At 37.8% G+C, this 22659-nt stretch overlaps 2 protein-coding genes and 1 long non-coding RNA gene across 4 annotated transcripts; 2 read left to right on the top strand and 1 right to left on the bottom strand.

Moving 5' to 3' along the window:
- Positions 1–1171: 1171 nt before the first annotated feature.
- On the bottom strand, positions 1172–3291 carry LOC133721674 (uncharacterized). 2 transcript variants are annotated; one of them, XR_009852294.1, is made up of 4 exons: positions 2886–3290; positions 2710–2805; positions 2502–2554; positions 1172–1381 (listed from the first exon to the last, which is right to left on the bottom strand). It is a non-coding gene; the product is annotated as an uncharacterized LOC133721674 (long non-coding RNA). The 2 variants fall into 2 exon arrangements; XR_009852293.1 differs by having other exon boundaries at positions 2710–3291.
- Positions 3292–7447: 4156 nt separating this feature from the next.
- LOC133720381 (aquaporin PIP2-1-like) lies at positions 7448–9145 on the top strand. The gene is made up of 4 exons (XM_062146641.1): positions 7448–7846; positions 8125–8420; positions 8519–8659; positions 8787–9145. Exons 1-4 carry the CDS (start codon positions 7549–7551, stop codon positions 8904–8906), a joined length of 855 nt encoding a protein of 284 aa, XP_062002625.1. The 5' UTR covers positions 7448–7548; the 3' UTR covers positions 8907–9145.
- Positions 9146–20437: 11292 nt separating this feature from the next.
- On the top strand, positions 20438–22010 carry LOC133720382 (aquaporin PIP2-1-like). Its single transcript, XM_062146642.1, has 4 exons — positions 20438–20883; positions 21141–21436; positions 21525–21665; positions 21770–22010. The coding sequence occupies exons 1-4, from the start codon at positions 20586–20588 to the stop codon at positions 21887–21889; spliced, it is 855 nt and encodes a 284-aa protein (XP_062002626.1). The 5' UTR covers positions 20438–20585; the 3' UTR covers positions 21890–22010.
- The last annotated feature ends 649 nt before the right edge of the window (positions 22011–22659 follow it).

Genomic DNA, 22659 nt, shown 5'->3' with positions numbered 1-22659 from the left:
GTGACTACTTTATCTGCAATCCATACACCAAGCAATGGGTTGCTCTTCCTCCTACACCTCGAATTTACTTGAAAGTGCATGTGGGGTTCATCTGTGAACCCAACTATAAGGAACAGCAAGCTTCTAATGCAGACTACATCCTTAATTAACCCTCACTACAAGTGCAAGGTTGTGCGACTGCTTCCAAATTTTCATTTGGAGATCGATGTTCTCTTCTGAGACTGGTGAATGGGTAGAGTCGGCTAATGAATTGATCCGGGAAAATTGTACAGAGTTCTCTCAGATCTTTGCTTACAATTAAATGTTGTGTTGGTTGGGCACAGAAGTAGGGCAGAATCGTAAGTGTCACTTTACTTTTGTGTTGGATGTGTTCAGTTGTGCTACGAGTCATGATATTACTGATAAATGTCATTTGATTGAGGGACCTAACCCGTATGATGTCCATGAATGGAATGATGAAGACCCATGTCTAGGTGTGTGTGGAGGGCGCCTCTGGGCCACCAAGCCCTGGTACAGCACCTACGAGCATCACAATTTAAAGATTTGGGAGCTGAAAGAAGAGGTGGATGAGGAGGCCGGCAATGGAGGGATGTTGAAGTTGAAATGGCATTTGATTGTCGAGGGAGTTTCCCTGCTGAGCAGGGTTCGCAATTTAAAAGATCCTTTTATCCTCAAATTACCAGACTGGGAAACCAAAGCGGTGCTAGGTTTCCACCCAAATAATGAGGATATCATGTATATCTACATATGTCGCAAGATTGCCATTTGCAACCCGCGAGCAAGAACATTAAAGCACTACCACAAAATTGGCTATAGGACACCATCAGTTAAGGGTGCTTAATGGTGCATAGGCCACTGTTTTCTTCATTAGCCACCATGCGGCCACCCATCCAATGTCAGTCCCCATTGCTCCAGTTTCTAATGCAGCATAGAACACCAATAAGTAATCGGTGGCAAAACTTTTAACTTGACAAACAATCTGTCACATCAATTATGTCTTGTCATTTGCCACCTCTTTCACACCAATTATATCATTAACTGGCAGCTATTAGAACGGTGTCTAAATTACTCGTACTGTTTTTAAAAAAGTAGCGCCAATTTGGCACCAAACAAGAGCTTTACATTTCTTTCCTGGCTCACAATTCACAAAATGATTTGCATTCCATCAAAATGTAATAACTAAACTATGAATTATCCATTGAATATCTGCAAACGTATTGCTGTTCAAGTACTGTATTGAAACCATAAGTTTACATCAAATCAATAATAGATGGTTACACTTGGCATCTATATGTTCTCGACCCAGTACAACACGCTCAATGCAAATATTTTGGAGCCGTATAGTGGGGCTTTATGTCCTCGAATAATCTTCAAGCTCACTCTGCATACAGTGAAATAAGCATCAGATTGTAGCAGGTGATTAAGTAGAGGGTAGGCAAAATTGAATATTACTAGACCATACTGGATAACATAGAAAAAAGAACAAATGATAATAGATGTCATCAGAGGAAAGAGTTGGTAACAATATGAACAACAATTAGCCGACTACAACATGAACATGGTTTCATATAGAAACCATTCTTTTTTCAAATATATGAACCTATGATTCCAGAAGAGTGAAAAGTTAACAATTAATCTAGTGTTGTGTTCAAGCTTTAACTAAGCTATAACCCTACAACCTCCCCATCTTTATTCACTCTTTTTCTGGTTTGGTTGCAATAGCAAAGTTCTTTATAAGCTTGTCAAAAACAAAGCCAAAAAAGAGTGAAGAGCTAAAAAAGAAATTCCAAGGTCATAATTATGTATACCAGAAATCCAAAAGCTTAAAGGATAGGAGACATTTTAAAAGGACACAGTTTTGTAGCAACAAAGAGCACACAATAACATTCTACTATATGATTACTTGATAAAATTCATCTGCATCATCGTAGGGTACGATAGGAAGTGAAGAAACTTTAACCCTTTCAATATTAAAGGAGTACTTGTTAGAATTTGGTAATTGGGAGATCAAAAGGTATCTGGGTAAATCAATACAAATTGAACTACACTACTCAAAAACCTTCTATGGGACTACTATGTCGCAGAATATTGAATATTCAAACAAAGTAAACCAAAAACTAAAATCTCCGTTTAGCTGGTAATAACAAAACTGTTGTGAAATCAGGGTATGAAATAAAATTGAACCCAAATAATAATCAGACAATTTCATAACAATAGGAATAGATAGAAGAATCCCAAAACGTTAAAAGACATAGTGGCATTGAAACCAGCTCCCACCAAGCATATAGATCATTACATTCCTAGATATATCCATGGGTAACTACACAACACAATGCCCAAGGACAGAAAATTGCCAAAAATTGAGAATTTAGTGACTTCACATTGGCTCCTATTGCTGGAACCTCTAACACCCCATGTTCTTAAACTCTGCTCGCACACTTAGATAAAACTTAGATGTTGAAAACATGATAAACGAAATATATAAATTTTTGGCAGCATACCTCTTCAAATATGACTCATAAACTTTGGATGCAGCGGCTTCAAACTGTGTTTCCTGCATTGCAAAAACATTGAACTCAACTTGCACAGTTGACTCTATTCTATGGATTCAGAAAAATCCTCGACGTGCAGATTTAATGCATCAACGCTGAATACAAGTTTTATAAATTGCTGGGTCGTTTATCAATTGCTTTGCTAGATTATGTTTACCTTTATGTATCACACTAGAAAATGTGAATGCCTGATTAAAAATAGCCACTGGAAAAACAATGCTTGTACTACCTTGGTTGTTATTTTACTCTATATCTGCAAAATCACCACATATGGGTCAAACGAAGAAATTCGCATAAAACAGAGAAATTTGTTAAGGCATGGAGAAAACATACACATAACCGGTCTTACTCCGTTACCATCGAGACAATGAACTTCGGAGCACATTCATGTGGATCCGGATCGGCGAGTGTGATGTGATGAACTTTGGCAACGGCGATGGATAGTGGCACGACCATATGGGTTTTGTAGATCGGCTCACCCTCGAGCCATTGGTGTAGGCGGTGTCGCAACCATATCTAAGGTGATAGCGGATTCGGCATCCGTACATCATTTCAGATAGAAGAAGAAATGGAGACGATGAGGGAGGGAAAGGCCAAGGAATTATTTGAGTTTTGAAAGCTCTTTTCTACAGACTCACTCACCCACGTCAAATTCAGTCCTTTTAACTGACGTCGGGGTCAAAATGGTAAATACCAGCAACAGAAAGTGTGCCACACACGCAACTTATCGATTATTATGTCAAAATTGTACCAAAAACTAAAGTATTATATTGAAATATCAGACCAAAAAAAAGTAATATATTGAAATAGAGTATATGGGCACTGAAGTTCAGTGACATCTCCAGAGCAATACACCGTTTACTCTCGACCGTGTCATACTATTATCTAAGAGCACCAACCCAAATCGGTGTGCCCAAGTCGGTGCCCTCTGGCCTGTTTTCTAGTAGTGAAGATAGTAACAGAGTTTCCAAAAAGTCTCGAACCTTTGCCTTTGTTTACTAGCAAGGAGGTTTATCCATTTATGCTCCCATGGTGGCCCACACCAATTCCTCAAGCACTGCAGAGTAGAGTCACTCGCTACTACCAAGTTCGTAACGAGAATCGTTACCCTATGAGGAATAGACGTACGGTAAAGCTAAATTAATGTGTGATGGTTGTGCTCTTATTTCTTGAGATTTCTTGAGAAATGTTTTTCAGATTTTATTTGTGCTCTTTTTATTTGTTTTCAAATTTTATGTGGCGGTAAAATCACTTTTTATTTCTTATTTAAGTTCTTGAGAAGTCAAAAATGATGGCTTACTTCTTGCTTAAGTTCTTAAGAAGTCAAAAATAGTGGCTTACTTCTTGCTTAAGTTCTTGAAGAGCCAAAATTGTGGCTTACTTCTAGTTGTAACCGCCTCTATCTAGTATAAATAGAGGTCCTATATTATAGAGTTATGATTTCATGTAATTGGGTGCCCCATACCACAACATCCTAACATTTTATTTTATGGTTGTTCCTTCTCCTTTGACATTAGTTCTGTCATTTCGTGTTGTTTACATATGACATTAATTTCCTTCTCCTTTGACATTAATTTTGTCATTTTGAATTTTGCTTGTTCTTATCAGTAACTATTGAAAGTGTTCTGTTCTGGCATATAGTTTTTTGTTTGGATTGCTGGTGCAGTACTTTGCTTAATTTTCTTTTCACTTTCCTTTAGGATCAGTATATATATATATAGACAGATATCTAGAATGGATGCAGGACTGAATTGGTTGCTTCTGACTAATGAAGTGGAGTTTTGCTTTTTAATTAACGACATTGTCTAATGACCAATAGATTGAATTATAGTAATTGGTTTTCTGCATGCTATGTACGTCCTATATATATTGCTTGATCCTATATTATCAACTGTTAAGTGTAGCGTTCAGTGTTTAGGATAACTGTTAATCCTCTGTATATATTTGGCCAAAAAGTAAAAACCGTACCCTCTATAAAAAGCTTCTTTTCACTACCTTTCCCTTTGAATAATTCAATCACCCCAGCTAGAAACCTCCAAATCAAGGATCATAACAATAACCGAATTGGTCCTCTTCATATTTCTTCTTCTGAATCAAACTCTATGCATCTTCCATTTGCAATTTCTTCATAGACGTAGAAAGCCTTTCTTTTACTTTTCCTTTCTTAATAGCTAACAAGCAGCTGCTAGTAGGCAAGTACGTATAAGCAAGCCTTTGTTATATTGCAATGGGGATATCAGAGGAAGCTTTATAATATCAAAAGACATGATATACTATCGATAGGGAGGACAAACACACAAAACATACATATTTTTGAGATGCACAACATATAGCCATGAACAGAGCTCCTATAAAGCTATTATGGACCCAAAATACCGTACTACTCATACCATTATACAATTCTTATCAAATCTTACAACTAAACGATTCAATTAAAACTCCTAATACAGAAGATGAAATTCAAGAATCACTATTATTGAACTAAAGACTAAAGTATAGTTATCAGCAATGGAGTTTGCTTTATTTTGAAGTAAAGTTAATTGGGAGCTCTATCCATGCCAGGAGCAGCTGTGAGGTGAACTCCACAAGAGTACTCCCAATACAGAAGATGAAATTCAAGAATAACAATTATTAAACTAAAGACTCTTTAGTCTTTAGCTTCTTAACCTGGAAACTTTCTGAATTCCTATGACTCTTCACTAACAATTATGTTGAGCTCTTATTCATTTAAACCAAGGACTTTTGGTAGATATATCCTAAGCCACAAGATTGCTAGATGTAAAAGGTGAGATTCTAAGACTTGATACGCATTATTTAAGTTCTTGAAGTTCTAGGACTATATACCAACTATGACATTAATTGGGTCCATAAGAGATAGTTTACCGCAAATAAGGAAGATTAGGTACGAGTCGGCAGAGATTTCATCCCAAAGGCCTAGCTAGGGTACCAAAAGGATGAGATGTACCAAGTTTTTGTTTCCTTTATCATTCCATTTTTCACGGCACTTGAGTTTTGTGGAGTTCACGTCACAGCCGCTCCTGGCATGCATGGTTAGAGCTCCCAATTAACTATATATTTCAAAATAAAATAAACTCCATTGCTGACAAATATATTTTGAATTTGCTCTAATATCGTATTTTAGGTTATATTACATTCCATTTTGCATTTACAGAAGTTTATGTCTTGTGTTGGGACTATCTTGATGATCCTACTCATGCTTTTGTTGAAGACTGAGATGATTGTACTTGGAGTTTGTTTTTCTGTCTTTCCTACAAAACCTCTTCATATATATCCCTTTCAGCTTTCGCTCTAGCTAAGAGAGAATTATATGATTATGGAAATGGAAATTTTATTAGCACATGTTCATTTTTTAAATACACACCCTTGAAATTTTTTGTCCAAATTTCCTTTGAAAGTATCTTTTATGCCCTCGTGAGGGCATATGAAATTATAAAGAAAAGAAAAGGGCTAGCTCTCTCCCTCTTGTTTGTATGTATGTTTGTTTGACGAAACCCACCCGAACTCCCGAATTATTGCAGTCAAACTCCTCTCTGGCTCTCCCATTCTCTCCATCCATCACAAATTCTCATTCTTCGTCTTCTTCTTCTTCCCAAAAAGATCCGCCACTGGCAGTGGTGGGTAGAGGAATTAATTTTCATCATCGCTAATGACCTTTGTCATCCTCTTCTTTGACCTTCATATTCTCTCTCTCTCTCTTTTTTTTTTTCCCTCATTCGAGTGTATATATCAATGAGGGTAAAAGAGTATTTAAAAAAAGAAGGTGTGTATTTAGTACATTTCAATGTGTAAAAAAATTACTCTTATGGAAAGGCACAATGATAGAAATCTGAGTAATTGAGGCATAAATGGAAACAGTTTTATATTAATTTATCACGTTTAAAATAAAAAAAATTCTTGATTTGAACATCTTCATGAAAGTTTCATTTTAAAATTCTTCTTAGAAACCCTTTCGAGTTTTATTATTGCCAATTTAATCATATGTATAATGAGTTGATCCTTCATCACATTGGTGAATTGCTTAAATGATAGTCTCGTTAATCAAACTTAATTAGCTTGTGAGGATTTAATAACTTTTGATATGATAAACTAGTTTAAATTACAAAATCTGTGAATTATATTGATTCATACGAAACGAAACGTTTTTATTATTAATTAGCATTAGTTTCAAAGTTGCATAAATAGATAGAAGATTCGAGACGAAGGTGAACTCGAAGTTTTCACTTTCCCTTTTCTCCTTAAGTCATGCATGGACATCATGAAGCTTCCATCAAAACCATCAACCGAAACCCCACCACAGTCCACAGGTCTGGACGATTCCCTTTGCATTACTCGTGACTTCACAACGGCTCTAATTTTTTTTTCTTAGTTTTAGGTCAGAATCAGTCTGTCTCTTCTGGTTTATAATAGCACAGGGATATATTGATTAGGACATAAAATTCCATTCAAGTGATTAATCTATGAACAATAATTGCAGCAAAACGTGGCTGGATGTGAGTGGCTGGGAGGATGAAGTGTTTCTGAGTTGGAACTTGGATGGGGCGGTGGTGATGATTGGTCGGTTTGCATGCTCGCGCCATTTTTTTCACCATTATCATGCGAGTTTTTGACCTGTCATACTTTTCGGCGCCATAGCCCGGCACCGGCAAACCATTTTGGGGCACGTGTCACTCAATTGGTGGTTCAAACACACTAAAATGCTCACTCAAATCAGCCTGGGTTCTTTGAGAGCCTAGGGTGGGTCACAGAAAGAGAAAGGCAACGAAAACTTGTGACCTTGAAGCCTTGGACGGCTAACTCCCAAATTTAATAATCCCACACCACTTTCACTCCCAACTCCTAAAAACACCCCATATATAAACCCCTCAACCGTTTACTCTCTCATCACCATTCACCACCACTAGCCATCTCTGTAGAAGCCCACACAACATACTTATCTCTCTTCATCTCTAGTTCTACTTCAGCTAGCGTTATAACCATGGGCAAGGACATTGAAGTTGGAGGGTTTGCTGCCAAGGACTACCATGACCCACCGCCAACACCATTGATCGATCCGGAGGAGTTCGGAAAATGGTCCTTTTACAGAGCCATCATTGCAGAGTTCGTCGCTACGCTTTTGTTCTTGTACATCACTGTGCTCACTGTGATTGGATACAAGAGCCAGAGTGACACTCTCAAAGGTGGAGACCAATGTGGTGGTGTTGGGATTCTTGGCATTGCTTGGGCCTTTGGTGGCATGATCTTTGTCCTAGTTTACTGCACTGCTGGAATCTCTGGTGATATATCCTTAATTCTATGATTCTATCTAAACCCTTAAATTTCAGAATATTAAATCAATTCAGCATATAGCTAATGGATGAATAACCCCAAAATGGAAAACCCAATTTATCATATAGCTTATGATTACTAGGCCAACCCATATCCATTGCATGTTTACTTATTCATGAGAGCATTAGGTTTTGGTGTGGTCTAACATGCTATCAAAACTCCTGTTCTAGGAGGTCTTGGTTTCGACTGTTATCAGACAGTATCTTAACTAATTTTTTCTATGCAGGAGGGCACATAAACCCAGCTGTGACATTTGGGCTGTTTTTGGCTAGGAAGGTGTCACTGCCCAGAGCTATATTGTATATTGCGGCTCAGTCCTTGGGAGCAATATGTGGGTGTGGGCTTGTCAAATTGTTCCAGAGTGCTTTATACACAAACTATGGTGGTGGAGCTAATGGGTTAGCAGATGGGTACAGTAAAGGCACCGGTTTGGCTGCTGAGATTATCGGTACCTTTGTTCTTGTCTACACCGTCTTCTCTGCCACTGATCCCAAGAGAAATGCAAGGGATTCCCATGTCCCAGTAAGTACCATAACTACTTGAATTAATCTATAATCACGTGAGTGAAGAAAATTGATTTTAGTTACTAAATCTGTGTTTGTGTGTTTGATTAATAAAAGGTATTGGCACCACTTCCAATTGGGTTTGCTGTGTTCATGGTTCACCTTGCCACAATCCCAATCACTGGCACAGGGATCAACCCCGCTCGAAGTTTAGGGGCGGCAGTGATTTACAACAATGAGAAGGCTTGGGATGACCATGTATGCTCTTAGGCCTTACCACTCATAGTTATTTTCACTTGCAAAGGAATTCAAGTGGTTTCTAGACTCGAGTGTTACATACTAATTTATTTGAATTTTTTCTTTTTTTCTTTCATTATTGTTTCAGTGGATCTTCTGGGTTGGACCCTTCATTGGTGCAGCTATTGCAGCCTTGTATCACCAGTACATACTGAGAGCAGGAGCAGCTAAGGCTTTGGGTTCTTTCAGGAGCTCCTCCAACATATAATTCTACCGAGGAGGATATTGATGCTTTTTCTAAATGGTTTGGGAGACTTTCGAAGTCACCATGGAAGTTGTAGATTATTGTATCTGTACGTGTTTGAGCACGTCACTTTGTGTATCAAGGCACTCGTTTTAAACTTCCCTTGATTCATTCTGCTCTGTTTTCCTCTGTTTGTTTTAACCTTTCAGTTTGGCTGCTGAGGCTATATGATGTTCATGAGCTAGTGCATTGTGCTTCTCTCATTCTCGATTTCTGTCTCCTTGCTTTGTTCATTTATTCCAAAATATATTGTTTATGAGCCCAAGATATATGTTCCCTAAGGGTTCGGTACGGTACATTTTAGTACTGCCAAGATGCATAGCATAAGCATAACTATAGGCCTCCTCCAATATCTCCTGCTTAAGAGCCTTATCATTCGGAACATCAATGTTCCATTCCTTCTAATGACATAATTTGACTGTGAGCCACCAAGTGTTGTTTTCCTCAACTGATTCATGGCTGGATCCTAATATTGTGCCTCCCACACTCTATCGATCAAGATAGGTCTCACATGGAAACTAGCTACTAAGGCTCCAACTTCATCCACTGATAAGCTAACTCCTGTAGAATTTATAGAGGAGCGGGACTCGAACCATTCTCAAATGTAAATTATGTAATGAAGAAATGGATGGTTTCCTGCTAAGTGCATCAACTACCACATTAACTTTTCCCGGATGGTACTCTATGGTGCAATCATAATCCTTAGTCAACTTCATCCAACTCCGTTGTCTCAAATTCAATTCCTTTTGTGTGAACACATATTGGAGACTTTTATGATTACTGAAGATCTGACACCGAGCCCCATACAGGTAATATCTCCACAGTTTAAATGCAAACAACACAGTGGAAATCAAGATCATGTGTCCAGTAATTCAACTTGTGCGATTTCAACTGCCTGGAAGCATAGGTAATCACTTTTTCATGCTGCATTAAAATACAACCCAAACCTTATCTTGAGGCATCACTATAAATCACATATTCTCCGCTACATACTGAGAGCAGGAGCAGCTAAGGCTTCGGGTTCTTTCAGGAGCTCTTCTACAAATAATTCCTATTAACGAGGATTGAATGCAGTTTCCAAATGGTGTTGGGAGACTTTTTTTTTTTTTTAAATGGTGTTGGGAGACTTCGGAAGTTGTAAACTTCGTATTACTGAGGAGGTTGTCACTTTGTGTACAAACTACAAAGGCACTCGTTTTAAATGTGCCCTAGTGTTGCTCTATTCCTCTTCTCTTTTCAACTTTCAGTTTGTCTATCGAATGTATGGCATGATGTTATCAGAAAGAAATCTATATATGATTAGTTATTGTTTGTGTTTTTTATTTTTATATTTGGTTATAACAGTGTGTTATTTGAAAACATTCAGTTACTAAATAATCCATTCAAAATTAAATAAATCTGAGTTGAACAACGGAATCTTGAATTCACTATATCTATGATATCTTATTAGTGATTACATTTTTGGTTCAAGCAATCTTCTATTCAAATTAGATTGTCATGGCAGTAAACATAGAAATGAAAGATGATGAGCATACACATGAAGATGTTGTTAGCTTTCAGGCTTTTGTAATAGGATATATAGTTTTCTCACTGTTCGAAATAGGATTGCAGGTTTGGTTAATATATATTAATAGGATTTCAGGTTTGAAATTATAGATACATCTTCGGTTTCCTCCTATATCTTATTATACATTAACGGACATAAAACATTTTCAATGCAAGCGAAGGACTGGCTTTATATAGCGTTATCACGTTGAAAAATCACACATTGCCGAAATGAAATTCATGTTCAAAACAAATCCTTCACATATATAGCATGAATTGGCTTTGAACATAGTTAGTATATTACTGTAGTTATTTGCCAAACATTCAAGTCTAATATGTCATGGATGATCATTTGTTTGATCAGTGGTTTTTTAGTCTCGAAGACTCGAATTCAAGGTGTGCTAAACGTAAAAAATAACTACGATAAGAAACTCTTGATAAAAATTATACTCATAGCTCAAATTAGAACTTCTCTCATGCCTTGTAACTAGTGACCATCTGTGGTGTCCTTGCACCTGCCCTGCTGATATCTCGCTGTAGACACCAAAAATTTAATGAAAATAAAATTCATTAAATAATTCGGTCACCACTTGAAATTATGACTGAACAAATTTAGTCAGCATGTGGGTCCCGCAAATTGTCCACATGGCTTGTGAGTCAGCAAAATCACGCAGACTCAGAGAATGACAGTTGGCGATACATGAAAAGCTCGACGGCAATAAATGAATTTGCTCTGGCTAAATCAATTGATATTAAAGCGGATCAATCAAATTAATTGATTCCGAATAAAATCAAACATTAAATCTCGTCTGCTGATTAGATATCAATTTATTTAAATTGATAATCAAGATTAAAATCAGCCATCAAACTAATTGGCTAATTCCTTAATAGTCATGATTAAATCAATTAATTAAAGCTGATTGATTTGATTATGCTATTAATGAAATACAATTAAAATCAGCCATCAAATTAATTGGCTAATTCCTTAATAGTCATGATTAAATCAGTTAATTAAAGCTGATTGATTTGATTATGCTATTAATGAAATACAAGCCATCAAATTAATTGGATAATTCCTTAATAATCGTGATTAAATCAGTTAATTAGGGCTGATTGATTTGATTACGTAATTAAGGAAAATACAATTAATTACGTGTCATCAAGGCATTCCAAATTGAGAGAGAGGCGCTGACACTATAAATAGCCCCTCTCAAATCAAGAGAAGGACTTCAGCCGGAGAGAAAAATTACTCCCAAAGTTCTTAAGTCTTCAAGCGCGTGAAGAGCCTTCAAGCTGCCAAATAGTCGGTTCATCACCAACCTCAAGTCAAAGCACTCGTCACGTGTCAACCCTCGTGGCCATCATACGACTCAAGATCAAGCGTCAATCGCCCTTGAGCCAAGTACACCATCGAGGACGACGACAGACAGAGGGACGCAAGCAGACGGAAGAAACCTCTCCAAAACTCAGAAGTCTCCCAAGCTCGTGAAGAACCATCAAGCTGCCAAATAGCCGGTCTCTTCACCTCGCCGACTTCAGACAAGCAGGGGAAATCACCTAAAAGCTCGGAAGTCGTCAAACACGCGGAGGATCAACAAGCACCAAACACATGTGCTGATTCATCCACCATCAAAAGCCATACTCGCCACGTGACACCGCTCGTGATCTGATCAAGTTCAAGCCTCTACAGCCCTTGATCATCCGTCGTCTTCAAGTCGTCAACAAAGCAAAACTTCTACCAAGTTCTTCATCAAGCTCGTGGAGAATCAACAAGCACCAAACACACGTGCTGGTTCATCCCCTACCAAAGCCGAAGAACAGTCATCACGTGACACCACTCGTGGCCTAAATCCGATCAAGATCAAGCTTCTATAGCCCTTGGTCAATCATCTTCCTCAAATCGTCAACATAGCAGGGAGTCCACATTGCAACCGTTTGATTCAAGATCAAGTGCTCGCCACCCTTGGATTAAATCAACGTCAGAGATCGAATCAGAGGAGAATCTTGTGAAAGAGCATCTACAGAGATTGTAACCCGCAAATTCATTAATAAAAATATATTATTTTGTACACATGTCCTTCTTTCATTCGTTGCAGGATTTTTCGTGTTTACACTCGCATCAAGTCTCTTGAATTGAAGATAATAACTGTAGAGAGAAAGATCACGGCAGAGGACGATTTTTTATTTTTTATTTTTGAGTTGAAGGTCTTTATTGAAAATCAAGAAATCTCAGGGTACAAGCATTTAAGCCTCTATTACATCTTGAATAAAATGTAATAGAGGTTGAAATGCTTGTACCTTGAGAATTCTTGATTTCCAATAAAGATTGAACCTCCTTCAACTAAAAAAAAGGATCATGTACGGTACATTAATGTACCGATACATCAAGTAGACTAGTTCAATAGCTTGATACGAGGGTAGATTAGTCTACTTATGCATGGAGTCAGTCTACCCTTGTACATAGCTAGTTTACCTCTGCATTGAACTAGTCTACTTAATGTATTAGCACATTAATGTACCGTAGAGTTTTCCCTACAAAAAAAAAAATTTAGTTAGTCATATCTTGTCCTAATTATATATATATATATATATATATATAAAGACCACTTAGCTTCATCCATAAGTCAACCCTAATGCGACTCTAGCCGCTCCCAAACCCTATTCTTCCTCCTGACGGCAGTACACCCTAAGGTCCCTGTTTACTGCACAATGACGTCCATTGACGACGTTACCGCAAGCTTCGCGGCCTCTCTCGCCCTAGCGGGCTCTGATGTCGTTGACATCTCGCACTTGAACGGCTCGGACAGGCGTTCCAACTCTCAGGCTTTCCATCCAGCCAAACCAATGACAAAGAAACAGTTTGGCACTCAGGATCTGCAGCGCCACTTCCGACGCATCTGGGTCATTGATGGAGCCTTCAAGGTTCAAGACAGTACTCAAGGCCGCTTTGTTTTTTCCTTTGATCTGAAACGTGATCGAAATAAGGTTTTACGGGGAGGGCCGTGGTATTTTAACAAAGCTCCGGTTCTGCTACAGCAATATGATGGCATGGATGATCCTCTTGTCATCCCCATGAATCTTCTTTTTTTTTTGGGTCAAAATCACAGGTATCCCTCCAGCCCTAGAAGAGAAAAAGATTATCATGAATGTTGCTTCTGTTGCGGGTAAGTATTTGGATTTTGATCAAAGACTGTATGACAATAAGAATCAAATTAGGGTTCATGTAGCTCATGCTATTTCCCATCCATTCTTCTTGAAACGGACTCTCAAGATCATCCCTGGAATGGTGAAAGAGATTACTTTTTTTTTAAGAAAATTTGCATGGAATATGCAAAGATTGCCATCTCCTGTGTCATGAACAGGACGTTTGCCCTACTGTTGATGCCCAGACTATGCATAACACCACTACCCGATCGGAGACATCAGGGAAGTCGTTCACATCCCATTTTCCAGGTTTGTCTGATCTTCGTTTCCAGAATGGATCGTTCCGATTTCAAGGCCTGCAAACACCGCTACTGCCTCCAGTAGTGCGTAACCTATTTGGCACTTCTGCTATCAACAAGCACCGCAAGCCTATTGTTGTGCGTAGTGAAAACCTAAGGCCTGCTGAGGAAGGAAATGCCCTAGCCTTAGTTCCTGTGGACGTGGAGTCATCCATTGTGAAAAGAAATAGGCCTGCATCACCGTATACGTCCCCAAAGAAACTGAAATTTCTGTTTAATGATGGTGAGACTGCTGCTAGCTCAACTAAGCTGCCTAAGAAAATGAAAGTTCCAGAGTTCCACACCAAATTCTCTGCTAAATCACTGGGTCTCATTGAAGCTCCGGGGGAAGTTCCTAAGGAAGGATCACTCCCTAAGGAGTCTATGCAGCTCATCAATGTGGAATCAAAGAAGAAAAGAGGCCGGCCTTTGGGCTCGAAAAACAAGAACTCTTCAAAGGGTAAGAAGATTGCAACTGAAGAGGTGCTTAGCATGCTTTGCCCTGGAAAACCTCCTAGCCCTAGTGTTAAGGGCAAGGAAAAAATTTAGTTTTTTCTTTTGAACTAAGCCTATTTACTTGTCATTGTAACATAGTTTCTAGGTTTTCTTTAATAAGTGAGCATGGGTACCGTCAAATGATCGGACCTAATCTCTGTATCGCTGTGGTTTTCACCACAAACTCTTTATCTACTCAGAGATGGTAGAGGGAGGATATGTAATGGTCCTTTCTGGCCTGAGAAATATTAATCTATAAACATGATATTCTTCAAAAAAAAAATAATAATAATAAAAATAAATAAAAAAAATATATATATATAGTGACTTCTATTAATTAAGAATAGCAGGGAGCCCACACCCTATGTATGTGGTAGAAAATAAAATAAAAAAAGTTAGTTTTTGTGAAAAATATGTTTACATTTGGAAATTTAATTTTTTCTTGTGTTGCTTTGATGTCAGAGAAAGCCAAGACTGCGCCTCGCATATAGGTGGCAAGAGGGCACTTTTGCCCTGACGGTGGATTCTTATGGTGAATGGCTCAGCCTAATAGGGACAACACAACTCCACTTCAAACGCATCTATATATCCATTGTATTAATCCAAAGAGTTTAGTTGGTGGAACCGATAAACCATGTCAACTAGTTAGGTCATCTCCAGCTGTGGGCTATGGGGTGGATATAGTCCAAAAAATGAAGATTTCCATCTTCGATGAAGGGGTTAAGCTAAACCAAAAAAGCCATTTGAGGGGCTATAGCCTATACTAGATGGTCCTTTGTATAGCCCTCGGGCTATATTTTCGTGGACTCCACATTGCTACTCTAAATAAATCAAATGAGATAAAATATAGAGATCAACGACCAAGATTTATTAAAATTTGTAGCTGGCTGATGTCAACTATCTGTTTCAAATTGTATTTGTAGGTTTTTTTTTTTTTCAAAATGTAACAGCACTTTTGAAAAAATAATAAATAATAAAAATAAAATATTCAATCTTATCCAAAAAATGAATAAGATTTAATTAGAAAAATAATTATATAAGAGTAGAAATAGTATAATTATAAAATACTATATATATATATATATATATTTTTTTTTTGATTGGAAAATACTATATATTTGAAAAATATAATGAAAAAGAATAAAATAATATAACAGTTAAACTTATAGCCATAAGGGTTGGAGATAGTCAAAATTATAGCCCTTACTATTTGCATGAATAGTAGGGTTGTCAATTCCGACACGATCCGATAACACGACTCGAAATCCGCACTATTAAAAAGCGGGTCGGCCGCGGGTCAACCGGTCATGACCCATTTAATAAACGGGTCGGCCACGGGTCAACCCGCCAACACGAAGTGAACCCGTATAACCCGATTATGCTATATTTCTTCTTAAAATTTTGGATGTTGAGAGTATTTGATCCTAGGATTGGACAATTTGAAATATTTTGCTTCATCATTTTTGGATTTAATTATTTATGAATTATATATAATTATTTATATTCTTTGTCTTATGGAGTTTTTAGTGAATTTAATCAATTCATGCAATTTTTTTAGTTAAATAGGTTGCAGTGTTAACCCTTAAATGAGTCATTTTGTCCAGCACGACACGACCTATTTATTAAATGGGTTAAGCGGGTTGGAAACAGGTAACCCGTTTAATAAATAGGTTGGGTTTGAGTTTAAATTTTCGACACGATTATTAAATGGGTTGGGTTTGGATTTGGATTTGTCTCTTGTGACACGACAAATACATTGACCCAACACGACCCATTGACAGCCCTAATGAATAGTGATTTTTGGGGGCTTAAATTTAGCCTAGGGGCTATTTTAGCCCCCCACAGCTGGAGAGGGCCTTAAATGCGTGGGACAAAGGGCATGTGATAGTGATACGCCCCATTTAAGTTTTTAGGATCCAACCTTTTTTATTTTATTTTATTTTACACTTCAATAGTGACTGCACCTGCCCAAATCATCTCTTTCTCTCTCCCCTCCGCCTTCTCAACAAATTCTTTCAATTTTGTTGGTGTAATGAAAATTTCATTAAAGGGCCAGCCCAAAGAGAGCCACGCAGGCTAAAACTTACAACTCAAAGATTGGAATCTCTTATGGAAAATTGATTCCATCCCAAAGATTAAGAATTATCATTGGTCTACTCAACCTATACATAAGAAAATTGACACCAACTTCTTTGTGCCCCCTGTGTGGGGAGGAGGAGGAGTCTTTTGAGCACATCTTGCTCTTATGCCCTTGGGTTGAGTTGATATGATTTGGATCTCCATTATGTATTAGAATCAACAAACAACAAATCACAACTTTTGACATTTGGTTATTAAGGTTAAATGCCTCTGTCCCTAATGCAGTTGACAAGAAAAGAATGTTTACCTTAGTGAGCTTCCTCTGTTGGGCAATCTGGAAGGCCAGATGCAGTGCAATCTACCAACAAAAGGAAGTGTCTCCATGCCTAGTACTGAGTAACGCCTTGTACTTGGCCTGCAAATACTGGTTTGCAATTGCTTTGAAACCAATCTGCTCTGCCTCCTTTGATTCGACATCTCCACCTCCCCGAATCAATAGATAGACTCCCCTGCCACTGGGTTTAAGCAAAGTCAATGGTGATGTAGCGTGGAGGCCCCCGAATTCCTCCGGCCTTGGGGTAGTTGTGCGCGATCCTAACGGCGCCTGGGTCTATGGCTCCTCCACTGTATGCTTATCGGATTCGTTAGAAATTGCTGAAGCTTGTGCAATCCTTACAGGAATTAATTTGGCCAAAGAATGCAACATGAAGAAAATCATCATCAAGTCTGACTCGAAACTGATAATATTGGATCTGAACCGAACTCAGACATGCAAGAATTGGAAAATCTTCCCAATTTTGGAGGAAATTCGAAGAATGAGCTCCTGGTTTGAGAACATTACTTGGGATTGGATTCCCCGAGAAGCGAATCGAGTTGCGGACATTGCAACCTTGCTTGCCTTTAAGATAGTGGGTTCTCAGAGATGGGATCCACAGCCGCCACCATCCTTAATGTTGGTTTTGCGAAACGACGACCTTCCATGTCCTTATGCTGATTACTTGGTGGTTTGATCTGACCTGGAGAACTCACTCCAGCCTTTTGTGTTCTTCACTGCCTGTTTCCTAAAGTCTTTCAATCAGAAGAGCTTGAAATAGATTAACACCCAAGCTAAGCTATATATGAGCAAATGACTCTGAAATATACCTATGATTAATGGTGACCGTCATTTCAAGAAACCCATAACCTAAGGCCATCTCCAATAAAAGGGCTATATCAAGACCCTTGGCCCATTTGAGCACTTTATGGACTCCAACAAGCATTATTCCCAAGGCTAAATAAGTGGGGCCATGGCCCAAGGGGAAGAGAGGGCTAAGTTTGGCCCTGAAGTGACCACATGGCAGTCTGCCACCGGTTCCTCATTTGTAAAACCTGATTTAGAGGTCCAAAATCAATCAAACAGAAAGGTAAGCAATTAAAAGCATCCTAATTATATTCAGGGTTTCTATTTCTTTTTCATTTTTTTCATACACAATTTCCTAATGGGCATTGTAAAACCTATACATTTTCTTTGATTTTAAAAGAAAATTCCATACTTCAAAAAAAAAATCCACATTTTCTACTTTTTCTTTATAAAAATAATATTTTTGTCTTACCAAAAATCTACACATTATATGAAAAAATTATTTTTGGCTCAAGCTTTAATTTTAGTTTTAATTTTTTATTGTTTTGGGTCTCGGAGAAGGGAGAGGCCTAATGTTCCAAATGTTAAATTCTTCAATACCCATATGAAAACTCTACAATTAATTGACCCATCAGAGAAAGAAACTTGGTGCTTCTTTATGGAGAAATTCTTAGTTGCACAATGTAAGTCATCAATAGTTATGGAGTTTATATAGAATTGGATGGTAAAACTACAGAGAGATCGACGTTGAAGGTTAGAGAAATCTGATGGAGAATTGATGGACCGCTGGGTACATTATGGGGGTTAAAGGAAATTAAATGTGTTTTTTTTTTTGAGGAGGTGGAAATTAAATGTGTTGAATACATTTAGACATTTGGTTTATTTAAAAAAAAAAAAAAGAATTGGTTCATTTAGCAAAAAAAAATAAAAAAGAAGAAGAATGATCTGGACGGCTCTATTTGCATGACTCGTGGCTTCAACCCAGCCACACACATTTTTTTTTTTGTAGTTTTAGACTTTTAGGTCGGAATTTAATTTGTCTTTTGTTGTTTATTATAGCTCAAGGATAATGTTGATTAGGACATAAGTTCTCACTAAAGTAATTAATCTAAGAAGCATGATTGCAGTGAAACGTGGCTGGATGTGAGTGGTTGGGAGGGTGATGTGGGTCTGAGCTGGAACTTGGATGGGGCGGTGTTCGTGATTGGTCGGTTTCATGCTCGCGCCATTATTTATCTCGCCGCCAAAGCCCTGCAACTGATCAACGAGTTCATTCTTTTGTTTTAGGGTTTAACCGTTTATTGTATCTATATCTTATATCTTATCATATCTTTATTAATTAAGCCAATTATGTAGAGAATGGTTAAATTTTTGAAGTACCTGTAATGTCCATAGTTTATTAATATGAAGAATAACAATATTTTCATCATGAGAGGGTGAAATTGATATTAGCCATAAAACTGAAAATAACTACCCACTATCCATTTATTTTCTTTTTTGTTTTTCAATCTTTATCTATTTTCATAAATTTTCAAAAATAAACGGCCAAATGGCATGCACAGAGTACGTGTCAAGAGGCTAGTATATAATTAAGCCAATTCTTCAAGGAATGGTTAAATTTTTGAACTACCATATATGCCCTCATATAATATAAATATTAATAAATAAATTATTTCTATATGAGGATAAGATAGTCAATACACTATATTATATTTGAAAAATCTGCAATACCTCCTATGAAAAAAGCCTAACATTAGGAGATAAATTACTGTAACTTTTTTAATTTAAAAAAATAAAAGTCAATTGACATGTGCGGAGCACATGTTAAGGGGCTAGTTATTATTAAGTTAGCCAAAATCTAGAATTCTGACAGAAATGACCCTAGAAGATTAATAAACTTTGAGAATTAATTAAATCAGAAGGATAATTAAGACATTTACAAAATATATTTTTATTAAAAAAATAAACAAAAAAAGTATCAACAATCCACTTTTCTCTCCCCATCATCTTTTCTATGCAATAACTAACTATTTTCTTTTTTATTTTCTAAAAAAATAATAATAATAACTTGCACATGTAGAGCATGTGTGAGGAAATGCTAGTATTTATTATAGCAGAAGAATATTATTCGAGACTAGATTTATGATAACTTTTTTTTCTTTTGTCCGTAAATTTATGGTAACTTCGATCGAATAATAACAAAAATAGTCATTATTCACTATTTAAGCAGTAACGCATGTTGTGTTATAATTTTACATAAGTGAGCATATCTTCAATACTAATTTTGTACGAGTAGAATACATCCACTCATTCTTGAATTTAGGTGTTTTTTTTTTTCTTCTCATTTCTGGGGCAGAGTTGTGAAATTTTTTTGAGGTGCTGGAAATGTGATTTATGATGTCAAGATTTGAGTCATGAAATGTATTTGACTATTTGGAATGGGAAAAAAAATACCTGGCTTTACCTAGTTTTTGGTTTTGGTATGAAAATTGTTTTCGTTCCGCTCCTAGTCACTTCCTACCATTTGTCGAATTATATGGACATTATAGTAAGTAATGCAGTTATAATCACAGCTCAGGTGACTCAGATGAAACCATATAAGTTTGGTTTGATTAGTTGTAGAGCTTACTGGAACCATCTTTAAATAACTTTCATTAGACAATATGAGTCATAGAAAGAGAGAGGCAAACAAAATTTGTGACCTTGAAGGCTTGGACGGCCAACACAGAAGTTTAATAATCCTACTCCACTTTCACTCAACTCCAAAAAACACCCCCATATAAACCCCTCAGCTCTCCACTCGTTCTCATCAAACACTAGCGATCTCTTTCAAAGCCAACACAACACAACACTTACTCACCTCTCGGCTCTCTCTTCCTCTCTGTGATTCTACCTCGATCAACTAAGCTCAATATCATAGCCATGGGCCGCGATGTTGAAGTTGGAGGGTTTGCTGCCAAGGACTACCATGACCCACCGCCAACACCATTGATCGATCCGGAAGAGTTCGGAAAATGGTCCTTTTACAGAGCCATCATTGCAGAGTTCATCGCTACGCTTTTGTTCTTGTACATCACTGTGCTCACTGTGATTGGATACAAGAGCCAGAGTGACACTCTCAAAGGTGGAGACCAATGTGGTGGTGTTGGCATTCTTGGCATTGCTTGGGCCTTTGGTGGCATGATCTTTGTCCTTGTTTACTGCACTGCTGGAATCTCTGGTGAGATATCCTCTAATCCCTTAATGAAATTCCCAATTTGATACGTAGCCAATTTGATCTACATTGTTTACTCATTCTTAAGTTTCAGAACATGTTATCAACATTCTGATTCTTAGAGAACTTGGTTTTGGAACCTTCCTTGCTCATTCACTAATTTATTATTGAATTATCCTGTTGAAGGCGAGAGTGAGGCTGCTTCTACATCTTTTGGGGTTCAATAGTTATCTGACAGTTACTTCACTAATATGTTTATGCAGGAGGGCACATAAACCCTGCTGTGACATTTGGGCTGTTTTTGGCTAGGAAGGTGTCATTACCCAGAGCTGTATTGTATATTGTGGCTCAATCCTTGGGAGCAATATGTGGGTGTGGGCTTGTGAAATCATTCCAGAGTGCTTTGTACACCAACTATGGTGGTGGAGCTAATGGGCTAGCTGATGGGTACAGCAAAGGCACTGGATTGGCTGCTGAGATTATTGGCACCTTTGTTCTTGTCTACACTGTCTTCTCTGCCACTGATCCCAAGAGAAATGCAAGGGACTCCCATGTCCCAGTAAGTACTTGAATTAATCTAAAATTAGTCGAGGAAAGAAAAATTGATTTTAGTTACTCAATCTGTGTTTGTGTTTGATTGATGAAAGGTATTGGCACCACTACCAATTGGGTTTGCTGTGTTCATGGTTCACCTTGCCACAATCCCAATCACTGGCACAGGGATCAACCCGGCTCGAAGTTTCGGAGCTGCAGTGATATACAACAATGAGAAGGCTTGGAATGACCATGTATGCACCTTTGCCCTTAACCTCATAATTTCACTTGCAAAGGAATTTGGTTTTGCTTAACTTGACAATTGTGCTGATGAACTTATCTTTCATGATTGTTGCAGTGGATCTTCTGGGTTGGACCCTTCATTGGTGCAGCCATTGCCGCTTTGTATCACCAAATGATATTGAGAGCAGGAGCTGCTAAGGCTTCGGGTTCTTTTAGGAGCTCTTCCAACATATAATTCTATCAGGGATAATTGAATGCGTTTTCTAATGGTGTGGGAGACTTTGGAAGCTTGAACCATGAATTTGTATATTGTTTGTGTTGATACGTCTGTTGTGAACAAAGGCACTGGTTTTAAATGTGCCTCGGTGTTGCAGTCTACTCTGTTTTACTGTTTTTTTTTTTTTTTACCTTTCAGTTTGGTTATTTATTCATGTTGTTTACCAAGAAATGAATGATTTAGTTGGGCATTTTTTTTTTTGAAATAGAAGTTGAATGCATTAGATCAACAATCAAAGGCTAGAGTTTATAAAGTTTACATAAGCCATCCAGTCAGAAAATCCGAACTACCTATCTAAACCAAAGCAAATTATTAAGAATATCTGAGACGCTCACAATTAAGCGACCCTATACAAGAATGGAACCAATCTCGCCTCCTACGGAAAGAAATCATTCAACTAGTCCTACCTCGCCAATCACGCAATTGTGGTACAAGCTAGATACTAAAAACGTCATAGAAAAACCATAGAAGCTCGTTCAAACTCACATAGACTCATACCCTAACAAAAATAAAATCAATAAATCTCTAGCTCCTTCCCTTTTGAGTTGGAGCTCGTACCAGCAACAGGCACCAAAGATGGATCTAGACCCGACCCAAACTCTAGATATGTGACCCAACCTCAATCAACAGGGCCCTTGACCGACGCAACAGGAAAACCAACGAGCCGACCCGACTCGTCGTCGACTCCCCTGACGATCCTGCCGAGGAAGCACCGGCATCTCCACCGA

This window comes from Rosa rugosa, chromosome 7 (assembly GCF_958449725.1).
Source record: "Rosa rugosa chromosome 7, drRosRugo1.1, whole genome shotgun sequence".
In the NCBI taxonomy this organism is placed as follows: domain Eukaryota; kingdom Viridiplantae; phylum Streptophyta; class Magnoliopsida; order Rosales; family Rosaceae; genus Rosa; species Rosa rugosa.
Note: the sequence above shows the minus strand (reverse complement) of the source record. Positions and strands in the feature narration are given on the sequence as shown.

Bases quoted from the DNA above. Each gene is read 5' to 3' on its own strand.
- LOC133720382 (XM_062146642.1), top strand. From the start codon at position 20,586: ATGGGCCGCGATGTTGAAGTTGGAGGGTTTGCTGCCAAGGACTACCAT. The intron at 20,884-21,140 runs GTGAGATATCCT...ATGTTTATGCAG, and splicing joins CTGCACTGCTGGAATCTCTG to GAGGGCACATAAACCCTGCT. The intron at 21,437-21,524 runs GTAAGTACTTGA...GATTGATGAAAG, and splicing joins CAAGGGACTCCCATGTCCCA to GTATTGGCACCACTACCAAT.
- LOC133720381 (XM_062146641.1), top strand. From the start codon at position 7,549: ATGGGCAAGGACATTGAAGTTGGAGGGTTTGCTGCCAAGGACTACCAT. The intron at 7,847-8,124 runs GTGATATATCCT...TTTTCTATGCAG, and splicing joins CTGCACTGCTGGAATCTCTG to GAGGGCACATAAACCCAGCT. The intron at 8,660-8,786 runs GTATGCTCTTAG...TTATTGTTTCAG, and splicing joins AGAAGGCTTGGGATGACCAT to TGGATCTTCTGGGTTGGACC.